General features: G+C 47.0%; 1 protein-coding gene across 2 annotated transcripts in view; it reads right to left on the reverse strand.

Annotated features, from left to right (window-relative positions):
* LOC104363607 (sine oculis binding protein homolog) overlaps positions 1-6203 on the reverse strand; it is a 119443-nt gene extending 113240 nt beyond the window's left edge. For both annotated transcript variants that reach the window (XM_033008451.2, XM_033008450.2), the window contains exon 1: positions 6008-6203. In XM_033008451.2, coding sequence (XP_032864342.1) covers positions 6008-6103 — 96 coding nt within the window. In that variant the 5' untranslated portion in view covers positions 6104-6203. The remainder of the gene's footprint in view (positions 1-6007) is intronic.
* Positions 6204-14731: the final 8528 nt, after the last annotated feature.

Raw genomic sequence — 14731 nt, forward strand, 5'->3', positions numbered from 1 at the left:
ACCGAGAGATGATGGACCTGCCAAAGCCCAGGGAGAAGATGTGAAGATGCGTGTGGACGACCAGATGGAGGATGTGCAAGGAGCTGCAGTTTCAAGCTTTTGCAGGAACAGGACAGCAGAGGCATTGAGGTAGTCCCTGCCTGCTTCCAGACTCATTCCCCAGAAGGACGTGGAGGGTCTGCAGGATGGAGGCTGCCACCCCAACCCCACAGCCCTGCCAGAGGGCCAGGATGGCGTGAAAGACCAGCGGACCAGGGAAAACCTTGCCTGTCATTAATAAAACCCCGTCAGCAATCCCACCGCTGAGCTGGGACCCTTGAGCCCAAACCCCTGTGTCACAGACCGAATCCCACCGAACCCAAAGGGAGCCCTGCGGGCGTTCATTGATTTCATCGCAAAATTAGAGCACGGAAGCCAACTCTGTCCTGCTGGGGAGGCAACACTCAGTCCCCCGTGGGGAAACCGAGAGACCGAGCCACGCAGAGCGCGGGCCGGCGCCAGAGCTGGGAAAACGAGCCCAGAAATCCTGCCCCGCGTCCTTCTGCGCTCCCACCACCACGCCACGCCTGGCCCCCCCACGCATGCCCCGAGCAGCCCAGCTCCCTCCCGAGGCTGCACTGGAAACCCTGATAACCCCTTCAGCTGCCGGCGCAGCCAGGCAGCCGGCTACCAGCCCTCCGGAGCCAAATCCCCCTGCGCTCCTCCGGCTGCCAGCGCGCCGTCGCAGCTGCCCAACCGCCGGGGCGTTCGCCACGGCTCCAGCCCAACCAGCGCAGCCCTGCCGGAGGAACAGGCCCCAAAAATGCTCCAGTGGCCTCAGCCACACAACACTGCCAAAGCCCACCCTTCCGAAGAGACGGCAGTTCTTTTTTTTTTTTGCCCCCTGCTAAGTCCCAAACCACTTATCACCGCTGTGGGGCAATGTGTAATTTGCATGTTTTAACTGTATGATTTCTCTATGCTTGTACTATACAGAAATATCCTCCCTCCTGGAAGAGCCAGGATAACTAACTATCATGCTCATTGGTATTTTGACTTGAATTTGCTTCCTATTCACGGGAAGGATGAAGAAGAGTGTGTTGACTCGCCAGACTGTGGTTTCTCTCCTTTGTGAGACTGACTTATCCGCGAGGCAGTAAAAATATAATCGCATTTATTCCCACTTTAGGATTCATTTCATCGTAACAGTACACCTACAGCTTGATTTTTTTTTTTACATCGCAATGCATCGTTTTCCCAAATCTTCGCTAATTAATACACTGAGAAGCTAAGCCACGCTTCTCTTTCCATCTTAGACCGCTTGACTTTCCTTCTCTGTGAACCTTATTCACAGGGGGCAAGGCCTGGCTTCACCGAACGAGGCCTGGCAAACACGGAGGCAGGAAACGCAGGGGAGAATGAGTCTGTCAGACTCATTTTCTTCTAGGTTTTGCTGCTGAATGTTTATTTCAGATCTGGGAGGAAGCAGAGTGGCTCCATTCCATTTCCTTGCCTGCATAACCCACTCAGTGCAGAGCCCCACAAATCCACTTTTCGCTTTCCCTGCACCGAGGAAATAAAAATGTTTCTGTAGTCACAATACAGACTTGGATTTTTTTATTTTTTTTTTTTTTACCAGCCCCCACTTTCTTTGCTTATTTATCTTGTCACCATATTGAATTTTATGGTGAGATCTTTATGCTAGCAGAGAGCAAAATTTCTTGATGCTTTCATTCCCTTTGTCCTCCCATGTACATGTTTGGTTCTGTAACACCCACTTTCTTTGGGGAAGCACTATTTCTGCAGTGCACAGGCAGGTGAGGCTCCCCATGAAGACAACGCAACTCCCTCTTGCAGCCACCCCACAGAATCCCTTCCACGCGGACTCCGCAAAAAAAACCCTCCACTTCGGTCTCCTGAAATAGTACAATTGATAAAGTCTGTCTGCTTTTCCACTTTCCCAAAGACGTTTTTTGCTTTTCAGGAGAGAAGGGAGGAGTTTCCTTGGAATCTTCTGAGCGCTCCGAGCTATCTGGCTCGCTCCAGGCACAGTGCTGCTACGCCTGCTTCACCGCTTTCCTCCTTCTGACAGTAGTACTCTTAAATGCCAAACAGGGAATATTAAAATACTAAACTGAAAGATCTTCTGATGAATTTACTATTAAACTATAACAGATGGGGCTGTCTTAAGCTCTAGGCATTGGGAACGAAGGCCAATTTTAGATACAAATTAGTTATTGAGAATATTTATAGATGGTAAACTCCTTGGGCACACGGAGCAGCCCTGTGAAATTACAGTGCGAATTAATTGCTCGCCTTCCAACTGACAGAAACATGCAGATACACTGTCCTGTTTGTCAGGAGAACTTCCAGTGCAGTCCAGCAGTGGATATAACTTCGTTTCACAACACTGTGGGGCACCTAGCCGTTCCTCCCGAGCAGCACTGCTGCCTGGCAGCGGGGTGGCAAATGGAAATAAGCTGAGGAGGGATGGGTGGGGAAGCCATCACCGAGTGCTTTCGTCAATTAAACTGTAAAAAATATTTTGGTCTGAAAATAGCACTGGGTTCCCTGATTACGACTGCTTTGGATCTGTGAAGTGTTCTGCTATTCACCAGCGAGTGAGAAATGGCACTGAACTGAATTTCAGAATAACTATCTGCTCTTCTTCCAAAATGTGAGGTGAACAATGCTACCTCTGGAAGAAAAAATGGAAAGTATCATCTGAAACAGGAAGGAGGACAAAAGGAAAAAAAAACACACAAAAAAACCTAGAAGAAAGAAAGAGAGGCTGTGAAGGTCACAGCGAAACAAAACAGTTCCTCCTGAATATATTTTTCATGGAAATGTAATATCAGAAAACTGTGCAGAGTCATGTACTTTTTTCACACAACACTGTATCAAATTAAAATTTGTTATATCCATCATGTACATTAGGTTAGCGATAACAAAAATGTAACTCACTATCTGACATAAGGAAAGAGCAAGCAACCTGAATATCCATCCAGTCATGTTAAAACCAAGCTGTGACACTACTGTTGGAAGACACCAAACCAAGCAGTTAAGTGTTGTGATCCTTCTCAAGTAAATATCTGACCGTATCAAACAGCAAATCTTGAAGGAAGTCTCTGTGATGAGGTAATTTTATTGCTCATTCATAGTGCCTTGCATTTGCTGTACTTAAAATAGACACTTGTACCAATGGCCTTTTTATTATCCGAAGGAGGGGAGAGAAAAAAAAAAAAAAAAAAAAAAAAATCACATATACACCAGTCCTTTTTCTTTCTGCTAGCAAAGGGAGGCAATTTGATCCAACGTGGGCTGAAACCTGAGTAGGTCACTGTACACCACGATAAAATTCTCTAATCCCTGAGCCAAATTTCCCTGAGGGGGCCCTCCTACTTCTCCTTCACTTTCCAAGCTGACTTTTCCATTCCCTCTCTTGTCTTTTCCTCCCCTTCATCTCTTTCATTTCCCCTACCTTAAAGCCTTGATATCTGATCTGCTGCTGATACTCGGGTTACAGTTTTTACAGCTTAGGCTGTCTATTGCTGTATACATTCCTTTCTTTCTGCTCTGCCGTGATTACTTACCAGAGCTTATTTTACACTGGTCCAGATGAAAGCAGTTCAGATGAAGGGAAACAGTCAGCCTGTTTGAACATTACAGATATGAACCTACACAAGGGCACATTGTGCTCCCTCTGTCATTTCACTGCAAACATTTTGCACAGTGTAACCAATTTGTTACATTATTGTATTTCTTGGGTTTATGAAGAACAACTAGACATCTTGATTTATCAGTAAGGAAAAAGAGTAAATGATCGCCACAGGATTTTAACTTTCTCAACCACTCAAAAATTCAGACCGCTCCTTTTCCCCAAGCCAACACACACCCCCCCCCCCGCCTCTTGGATGATAGCAGCCAACTGTCCTACTAAAAATGCACAGCATGTATAGCATAGTTTACATTGAAAGGTGGCCTGTGTTTTGTGAAAGGTTCTGCCATCAGCTATCTCACTCGACCAGAAATCACATCGGTTCAAAATGCCATTTCTACCCGCCTTTAATTTTTAAGTCAGCTGGAATCTTGAGGTTTCTAACCTTAAGCAGCTCCCCATGATTAAAAAAAGAGAACCTCTCTACACGAAGGTTAACGCCAGTGCTTAATACCAAAGCATTAGTTTAAAATTGTGTAATTTTTCTCCTTCACACAATGTTGTTTTTGTTTCTTCCTCACCCTTTCAGACAAACATCTGTTATACTGTAGAAGAACAACTATCTCCCAAACCGCTGAGTGTGCCTGCAGCCAAAGTAAACAAAACAAACGCAGAGGATCCAGCACAGTCAGCCTTTATATCCAGCCAGGATAACATTTCACATGTTTTGATTAAAATTAGCTAATTTGTAATTCTAGAACCTATGAAACTTAAAAGCTGCAATCCATATAGATCGCGTTAGGCGATGCTCTAAGGGGCCAATGCCCTATACTACAGACCTCTGCAGTCCTCAAAACTATGTGGGATTACAATGAGCAACGACTCTCGCTCTTCGGTGCCTGCACAGAGCCCTCTCCGAAAACAGGATGTGTCATCTATCTCGCGAAGAATAATTCCTCTCCTCGGAACTTGGAAACGAGTACGGCTTGTTTCCAACGAGATGCACCGACATGTTATTTCATTCGTCCCCCTAATACCACTCTTGTCCACGTTTCCAGCTGGTGAGCACGCAGAACTGTGTACGCGCTCCTTACGCAGGCGGCGGGAGCAAGAACGCCCGCCTTGGGCAGGAAAGGGCACCTAACCGAAATTACTGCCGTGCAAAAGAGGGGAGAGGGGAGGGGGTTGTGCCTTCCCGTTTAATTTTACACGGGGAGATCAACGCTCCGTAAAGCAAAGATATTTTCACTAGGCATCATGCATATTTCTACACTCTATATAGCATAGATACTGTGGGAACGTGTGACATTTCCCAGTCAGCCCTCCACTTACAACCAGCCTTTTAATAAATATAGTCAAATTAAATGTCAACAGCTTTATCTCATAACCAGACCGTGCCGTTTTAGTCACTTTATCGGTGCATTAAACAACAACAGCAAGTTCAGCTGAAGTCTCGCAATGCGTTGCTCTCAACTTTGGGGAATTGGAGACGTTAAGACAAACAGACCCGGATCAGACGCGGAAAACAGGCGCAAAAACCAGGACCGGTCAAGCCTGGAGCAGCGACCTAACGATAAAAGAAGTCCCGAAATAACGTTTTTGCACGATCGCAGCCAGCCTAACATCTGGAGCGGGCGCCTCAAGGGCTACCTCCAGCGCACAGCTGGACTGGCACCGGTTCCTATCAGGCAGGACAGCCCTCCGCACGATAAATAAGACTTCCAGCAAAAGCAGCCCGCGGACAGCCACCGCTCAGCAAGAGCTCTGCCGCTGCGATGAACTGCGAAGCGGAGCACGGAAAGCAGAGGAGGCGGCGAGAGGGGGAAGGAGAGAAAAAGGGTCTCCGCGCTGAAGTGCGAGAACGACGCCCGGCTCAGACCGTAACATTTCACTTTGACAATTTAATTACACAGTTGCAGCTGGCTACTGGGAAAAAAAAAAAAAAAAAAGAGAAATACAGTGTTTAAAAGAGGTCCCTTTCTTTCCTAACTTTAGGGTTTCCCAGCTACCTGAGGGGATGGCTATGGAAGGAAGGAAACAAAAAAAAAACAAAAAACAAAAAAAAAAAGGCTCATCACTGGCACCCAAGGAGCTTAAAAGCCCAAGGAGGGAAGAGTTATTTTTAAAAAATAAATAAATCAAAGCTGGTCAATGAACAGGATTTGCAGCCTGTGAATTCGTCTCTGTTTTCAGCCCAGGAGGCGGAGTTGAGACACATTCAGTGCATCCTACAAAAAAAAAAAAAAAAATGACAAGAGATCCTTTCTTATTTCATTTCCATGCACGGAGGCGGGGGGCCGGGGGTGTGTGTGTGTGTGTGTGTGTGTGTGGATGGACACCCCCGCTCCCTTCCCCATCACAGGCACCTACCTTCATCTCCTCGTTGATCTCCCGCTTCACCGGGTGAGCCGGCTTCCTGCTCCTTTTATTTTCGGGAGGTCTCCCTTCTTTCTCCATTTCTGCCATTTTTTGCGCCTACTTGGTGGTGGAGATGAAATGGCTGCTGGTGCTCTGGGGGGGCCGGGAGGGGCGCGGGGTGGGGTGTTTGGGGGGGGGGGGGGGGGGGGGGCGGTGGCGGCTCTCAGTGGTGGCAGGCGGCGCCGCGGAGGGCCCGGGGGGAGCGCGGCGGCGGCGGCGGCGGCGGCGGCGGCAGCGGCGGCGGGCGGGCGGGGGGCGCGGGCGGGCAGCGGGGGCGCGGGTGCCCCGGCGAGTCAGCCATCTTCTGCCTCGCCGCCGGCCTGCATGGGAGCGGCGCGGGGCGGCGGCGGCGGCGGCGGGCGGGCGGGCGGGCGGGAGGCGGCGCGGAGCGAGCCGGCCCCGCGCCTGCTGTGGCGCTGCTGGCGGGCGGCCGCGGAGGGGGCGGCGGAGGGAAGCGGGGAGGCCGGCCCCGGCCCGCCGGCGGGCGGGGCTTGCCGCCACCGAATCGGCCGCCGCTGCCCGCCATGGGAGCGGGGAGCTGAGGGGAGGGAGGGGAGAGCGAGCGGGGAGGGGGGGGGGGGAGGGGGGGGGCAGCGCCGCGCCGAGCACCGGGCGGAGCGGAGCGGAGGGGGCGGCGCGCTCCCGCCCCCCCCCCCCCCCCAGCCGGGATGGGGAAAGGGGGGGGGGCCCGCGCGTGTGTATATGGACGTGTGTGTATGTGCATGGATGTGTGTATGTGTGTGTGTCCCACGCACACGCGGGGGGGGCCGCCCGGCCTGGCCCCGGCACACCCCCACACCCCCCCCCGCAGCCATCCAGCCCAGCCGGCCGGGGCTACTCCCGTTTTTTCCCTTTTCCCTGCGCCTGGGAGGTGAGGATGGATGGCGTGGTGGGTGCTGGGGGGGGGGGGGGTGCAGTGATTACGCCCGGGCTGTGCTTTCCCGCTCCCTGGCAGTCCCTAATTACTCCATGCAATAGAGTACAGCACGGAGGTGTCCATTGTTCCATTAGTCAAAATTGTAATTGTACGAGGTTTCTCATTATGACTGTGGTACACCTTAAAATTACAATTTTTCATTTTTTTTTTTTTTAAATACCCTCGCAGTTGAAAGATAAACTGCGTTCCGTGTGGGTATGAGTAGGCTCCCCATAAAAATCTCTGTTTAGCCTGTCAAAGATAAGTTCGTTTTGCGTGCAACAATGTCTAATTTACATTCTCTGTTTCGGAAGCTTAAATCACTGACATTTTTCAGTATGAAAAGTTGAGCATAACTCCTTTGCTCGTTTTGTGACTAAAATGAGCCTTGTTTGCCTGCTTCAGATGGCAGAGTGATTAGAGACAGGGAGCACATTTTCCCCTGTGGCATTGAAAATAGGAAGAAACTGAGATTTTGCAGCCTTAGCTGTTAGAGCAGCGAGCATCCAAAGGTGAGATAACCACCAGACCTCAGTCTGTAATATCCTAGAGCCCATCTGCAGTGGTAAGGTCACGGCCGCTGCGGAGCGAAGGTGCCGCCACTCCCCTCGCTGCCTGAAAGAATCAGGCAGATGTTGGGAAAAAAACAGATCTCGCAGGGCGGCAGGACCTCGCGGAGACCCTCGAGATGGCTCTGCCGGCAGCGAGGAGCTGCAGGAGTCGGCCGCAGAGAGGGTCATGCCGTGGGCTCGGTCTTATTTTGCGCACCCCACCAACACAAGGTCTGGCCTCAGGTTCGCCAGCAGCAAGCATGAGAAGAAACGGAGGTTTTTTGTTTTTTTTTTTTTCTTGCCCATAATATTTTAAAATACAGTGAGTTCCGAAACTTGGGGAAACTTAACTTGTGACTCCACAGGTAACCTCCAAGGGATGGTGCTTAATAAGGAGGTTTCCCTCCTTCCGTGCCCCACCACCGCCAGCAACCTCATCTCTATGTTTTGTTTGCCGTATTCTATTACAAAGTAATCGGTACAGTTGAGCTCTCATCAAGTACGGGAGATATTCCCAGAATCTCAGTGTATTCTCCCGCACGGCAGGGATAAAACAGGCAACGCAAGGAGAAGGCTGCACAACCTCATGTAGCCTCGGAGCTCTTTGAAACCTTTAGCTGGAAAAAGCAAGCCAACCTCAGACAACTATTCTGCTTTGAGTCGCCACCTCCTTGCTGATACATGAAGTCATTCTAATGAAAAAAGCAAAATTAATTCTGGAGTTAGAGACATATCACTAGTTTCTCTGTAGAGCTGACAGCAGAGTTTTAACGAAAACCTTGGAACTTCTGCTAAACAGAGTACTGCCTGAAATGGCTCTTGTTCAGTGAAACATCTGAAGACTACTTCTCAACACTCCCTATCTATACTGTAATAAAGCACTGTTCCACTGCATAAATTTAACAGACTGAGTCGATAATCTGAAAAAAAATATTAATCCCAAAATCCCAATATAAACAGAATTTCCTTTAATATCGGAAGGGACTTTGGAGGGCGTATCTGCAAGCCCAAATGATGCGAATTGTCTTTAGCAGGTTACAGTGAGAAGATGAAAAAGAATGTCTTCAGGATCAGATCTGTCATTCCAGCTTTCCTGACTAACAGCTGAAGGTTTGGTTGTAAATTGAAGCACTTGCCGCCCCTCTCGCTACCAATTCTGAACGCTGATCCTCACTTCTTGATCACCAAAAATAGTAGCTTTCAGGTTTTTTTTTTTTTTCCAGTTGCACACTCTGAATACTTTTGAAAGGAGATGTGAACTTATGCCTCCTGACAGTAGGCTTGGTTTTCTCAGCTACTTCTGGTAAACTCCTTAAAACCAGCCTGCTGGTCCCCCGGTACCTCGTCAACCACCAGATGAAAGCCGTGGTCTTAGCGCGTATCCCGTTTTTCTCAGAATCTAATGTAGGCTTTGGATGGATGCAAAAGTTCTACCTCTCTGTGTCCTAATAATAATACCTCTTCATCTGACAGCAGATTATTTCTGCAACTGTCACGATTCCTATTTTTCTAGAGCTGTTATTACCTTTACATTTTGCATATTATTATACTACATATTCTTGGGAAGTTATTCTTCTAGTGATAGCATATGGAGGACCATCAACTGTCAACACAGAAGTTCATGCATTTAGAATGCTCAGACGTTATCCGACACACATTGTAGATACTGAAATAAGTTTTGGAAGCCGTCTAATTATTCCACTTGTTACCGGGGAGGGAAAGACTAACAAAAAGGAACACTTTCAGTTTCTAATGGTAGCTCGTGAACTCATAAGGAGAGGCAAAATATCAGAAGCTATGGAAGCCATAAATTTGTCAGTCATGCAATGGCATTGATCTGAACGTCTCCAAAAAGTTATGAGAAAATAAATCTGGTATTTACATTACAGAGACCCTAACATTAAATACATTTACTGAACTGTGACAGCACATATTTCTGGTGTGAAAACCTCTATTTTTGGTAGAGAAACCTGGTTCAGCAGTGCTCAATATGGATTCTGCAAACATCTTAAACAGGTGAATAAAGGTGGCTGGATCAATAGGGCTGCTCACATTTGTTCCACCAGACAGAGATACTGGGCTACAGGGTAGGTAAGCAGTTATCAGCCAAAGATGAAATCCTGATCCTGTGGAAATCAGTGAAGATTTTGCTCCCGAGTTTAATGAGATCAAACTCCTTGCGAAATTTCCAAGGTGATTTTAAATCAGTCTGTTATATAGTGTGCATTGGAAAGCAAGAATCCCATTTTCTTTAAAAACAAAACAAAACAAAACAGGATTTTCAAAATACTTTTCAATTCTCATTCAAAGTAAAAATAAGAAAATGAGGTGAAAAAAGCTTCATAATCCATATTGTAACTCATCTCAAAAGGGAGCAGGAACTCCATATGAGGCTTCCCACGATGAGTGCATACTCTAATCACAGTGCAATAAAGTTTCTCACTGTCTCGCCTGTTGAAGGGGTTTGGGTTGGGCTTTTTTTGCTTTGCCAGGGATGGTTACTTTCAAAGTTGGGAAGAAAAAAGCCCCGTGATCTCTCCTGCGGTGCTCAGTAAGTCACCTGCAAGACTGAGGTCTGGGTCCCTGCTGTATCCCAGCCACGGCAAGAACCAGAGCTTCTCCTTCCGTTGCCCAAGCACGGGTTTTGGGCGCAAGGCGCTTTGCCAAGCTCCATATTCTTGTTCCATCGCCGCTTTGCATTTCCAGCTCTCAGTTTGCACTTGGATTTTTGCAAGGGCAGTAATTTGGACCTCAAGTTTTGTTCATAAAACAACAGGTGTAAATGAGTTGCTTAAAATATATCACCCCAGGTTTCACTTATGCTCTATTATTTGTGTTCCTATTTATTAGTATTTACGTGTTTTGAAAGGGCACCGATCCACTGACCGGAGTCGGGGTTTAGATGGAACGAAAGCAACACTTTGCTATCGCTAAGTTTTTCAATTTGATCTTTATTAATGCATAACTCTCTTTAATATTATTATTGAGCTATTTCTTCCCGTTATCGCCTGCCGGAGGTGAACGGCAGAAAGCAGCAGGCCGGATTTTTTCCAGCCGGTAACGGCGTGAGCGGCACCGACGGCTTCCAGACGAGCGGGTTTTCGAAAGGCAACGGCGCCAACCAACGGGCCCTCGGCGGGCCCCCCCCCCCCACACCCCCCCCCACACCCACACACCCACCCACACACCCACCCACACACACACACACCCCCCCCCGGACCCCGGCCCGGGGCGGCGGCGGCTGCGGCGAGAGCTCCCCCTCCTGTCCCTCCGCTCCTCGGCACGGTGGGAAACGCATCGTGGAACCTCGGGTACCAAACCGCGCGTGAGCGCGCGTCCGCCCGCGTTTGGGCACGCGTGTAGACCCCACGCACCTCGGGAGAAAGCTGGAGGGAGAATGGGAGGCTCGCGGGGCGGGGCGGGGTGCGTGAGCCACAGGCGCGGCCGCACAAAATAAAGACGCGGCTCTGAACGGGTTTCTCTTCGTATGGCCGGTAATTCGCCTTATTGTTCCCTGCTTGCCAAGGTGCTGCCAGCTCTCCATCAGGTTGCTTAGTAATGCCACTCACTGTGGAAAACATACGTCTATGCAGTCTTGCCCAAGCTAACCTGTTCTCGTTTCACCTGTACCCGAGGTGAAGCCATAACAAACAGCAATTAAGTGTTTAATTAAACAAAGAAATTCATTATAGGTGTTCATAGAAAAGTACCACTACATTTTTTTTTTTTTCATTTGCCTTGCAGTGGAAACGTTCCTTTGACTTTTTGTATGACATGCTAAGGTGATAGATTATTTATGCCATCAGAAGCAAATAAATGCACTGAATAATTAAAATATTGGCTCCCAATCTTTTTTTTTTTTTTTTTTTTTTTAAGGACAGCCAGCCGTTTTCAACCACATGGAAAACACACGTGTGAACTTCTCCCTCGCTTCAGTTCCACCCAATCCCCACTTCCACTTCAGTGATGTTCCTTCACCCATACCTTTGAGAAGGGGGCACATTCCACTCGTTCCTGAGCTTGGACGAACACCCGCAGCATTACTCACACCACACTGTAGTGTCTGTAGATTCCTTTCTGCTGTGGATACTAATCTCAATCCAGAGTTTCCTTAGGTGATTAGAAGCTGTTCTGCAAAACATCAGGAGGTAGCGTCTCCAAAGCAGACACGGTATGGCAGTTGAAATGGGAGTAGTGGAGGCTTTCCAAATGTGAAGGTCTGGAAATGTTTGGAGGTACTTTAATAGTGATGAATATTTCATTTTTTGTGCTTCTTTAGGGTATCAGTGTCAAACCTGTACAGATTGACGGCAAGATAGAGCCTTAATACTGTTAAATGCTTTTTAAAGTTCTGGCGAACAGAGATAAACTTTACTGAACTTATTAAATCATTAATTAATGATTGCTCTTCTTCTCTGAAACTTCACAAAATTTGATAAACGGAAAGAAATAATAACTTGTTTCTCTGGTTCTTCATTAAACACTTCCGAGTCTTCTGTTAAAATGCCTCTTTGTTTCTTGTTTCATTTCTCATGTTCCCTACACCAAAAGTAAGCAAGGAGAACTCTTTTCCTTCTTCGGCATCAGAGAACACCCACACCATTAAAAATCAAATCAATATTAAACCTTTAAAAAGGTATCAACAATGCATTAAAAACCAAATTAGTAAAATACGCCCCAGACACCAGTATTGACTTCAGGGAAAAATCTTTATCATCTGACTACTGCTACCCCCTATCTATCCACTATGGTTATTCAGTGACTCTTCTGTGACATTTTCGTATTGAATATAATGCCAAAGATGAGGTAGAGGAAAATGAAGGACCTATGGATGAGCAAGAAACTTAAGACACATTATACCAGTCTTGAATTTGGCTGTGGCAAACTATGCGTTTGCAGCCCCTAGATTTCATTACGGTTAAGGACCGTACCTCAGAATGAAACTTCAAGCCAGTTCAAAACGGTGGACTACTTGCTCTGTCATACAGGTTGGTAAGGGCAAATACCAAGCTCTACTTTCCTGTGGGCTTCTTATTTCCTTGCGGCTGACACCCAAAATGGTGACCTCCAAAGGCTACTTTGGAGAAGGCCTGCGGTACCCGAGAGACCTTCCTACTCCCTGTGCTCCTGTTCCTCACATACCTTGAAAGCAGAGACCTGTTACAGCCAGAAGCAAAACTGGTGAGGGGTGGAGACTTGTACTCTGCAGCTGTCCCGCAGCTGTAAAGCTCCCTCCAAGGTGAGCTGAGAACGTTTACAGCCAAGGCAAACTCATTTCTTCACCTGTCATTTTTCAACAACAGCCATTTCCATCCCTTCCCGTTCTTTGTGAAAGAAGTCTCTGCAAAAGAAGGCAGGAGACAGCCTTCTTGTTCTCACTTTAAGAAACTGATAAGTCTCCTAGATGCTACAATGACAGGAGGAGAAGGGCAGAGGTTGTGTGGGATAGGGATACAGTGGGAAGTTCTCCTTTTTAACTTCATTCTTTTTTTTTTTTTTTCTCATAGATCAATTGTGCTGATACATTCCTGAAAATATTATTACAGTAATCTACATCAAGTTCTTCCTAAAAAGAATCCCTCCTCTCTTTGTCTTTCTGTGAAGAATAAAAGAATTTTTTACAATAAAGATAGTGGCTTATACATTTTCTCATAATCCTGTATTCCCCCTGTGAGCTTTGTTGCATGATATAGTATGTCAGTTTAAGTAACATCTGTCAAGGGATGGAAAACAATTACAGGTTCTTTTCATTCATAAAAGTAATTCTGGAGTTTCTTCATCCTTAATTTTCTTGTCATGCTTTCAGAAACATTATATCATTTTGTCCAAATTACCCCCTGCATTGCATATACAAGATACGGTGGGTTATTAATTTCTTTCCTGGACCCAAAGAAACATGTCAAGGTATCTGCAGTGACATATACTAAATGATTTAGACTTGGGTAAAGTTGGGCTTTGACATGTCATTATTTGACAATTACTCCTCTGCTGCAATGCTTGCTTTCCTGCCAGCATCTTGCCAGAACCCTACATGACATATGATTCAATCTCTTGATCTTCCCAGTTATATTTACATGAATTTTACACATACTAATATATAATGGCAATGCATTCACATCACTGTGGTGAAAAGTCTGTCAAAAACCCCCCCAAACATATCTTGGGAACGCGTAACAGAAATATATTCAGGACTAGGATGTGTCACTTATTTTCAGCACAGGAAAATGTTCTTTATTCAGCAAATTAAAGAATAACTGAGATTGGAAAGGACCTCTGGACATCATACAGTCCAACCTCCCTGCTCAAAGCAGAGCAGGTTGGCTCTGTGTCCAGTCATGTTTTGAATATCTCCAAGGATGGAGACTCCACAGCGTCTCCGAGCTACCTGTCAGTGTTTGACCACCTTCATAGCAAAAAAAAAAAAAACAACCCCAAAACCAAAACAAACCTTTTTCTTATGTTTAAAAGGAATTTGCTCTACTTCAGTTTGTGCCCATGTGCCCCTTGTCCTTTCACAGAGAAGAGCCTGGCTCCACCATCTCTACTTCCCCCTCATCAGGTATTTATACACATTGACCAGATCCCCCCTGAGCCTCCTCTTCTCCTGGCTGAACCACCCCAAATCTCTCAGCCTCTCCTCATACGTCGTACGCTCCAGTCCCTTCATCGTGTCCACGGCTCTTTGCTGTCCTTGTTCCAGTGTGTCCATGTCTCTCTTCTACTGGGGAGCCCAGACCTGGACCCAGCACTCCAGACGTGTTTCGCCAGGGCTGAGCAGAGAGGAAGGATCACCTCCCTCACCCTGCCAGCAGTGCTCTTCCTAATGCACCCCAACCTTCTTCGCTTCAAGGGCACGCTGCTGGCTCATGTTGAATGCAGGAGTCCCCAGGGTCTTCTCTGCAAAGCTGCTTTCTAGCCGGTCCCCCACCTCTATTACTACAAATATTATTCTTCTCTGCGTGCAGGACTTCACATTTCTTTTCTGAACTTCATGAGATTCTTGTCAGGCCATTTCTCCTGCAATGTATTCAATTTGCTTTGATTTATGATCTTTTAGGTAATTAGTATGACTATTACCTGGAAATATTTTGTTTTCCTGAATTGTGCTGCTTTTCCTAATTAAATAATGCATGTAACATTAATGATAATAATCTATGTCTCTTACTGCCATAACAAAAAATAGATTTCGCTCAAAGAGAATCCCCTACC

Source organism: Tyto alba, unplaced genomic scaffold (assembly GCF_018691265.1).
Source record: "Tyto alba isolate M040663 unplaced genomic scaffold, T.alba_DEE_v4.0 Super-Scaffold_40, whole genome shotgun sequence".
In the NCBI taxonomy this organism is placed as follows: Eukaryota; Metazoa; Chordata; class Aves; order Strigiformes; family Tytonidae; genus Tyto; species Tyto alba.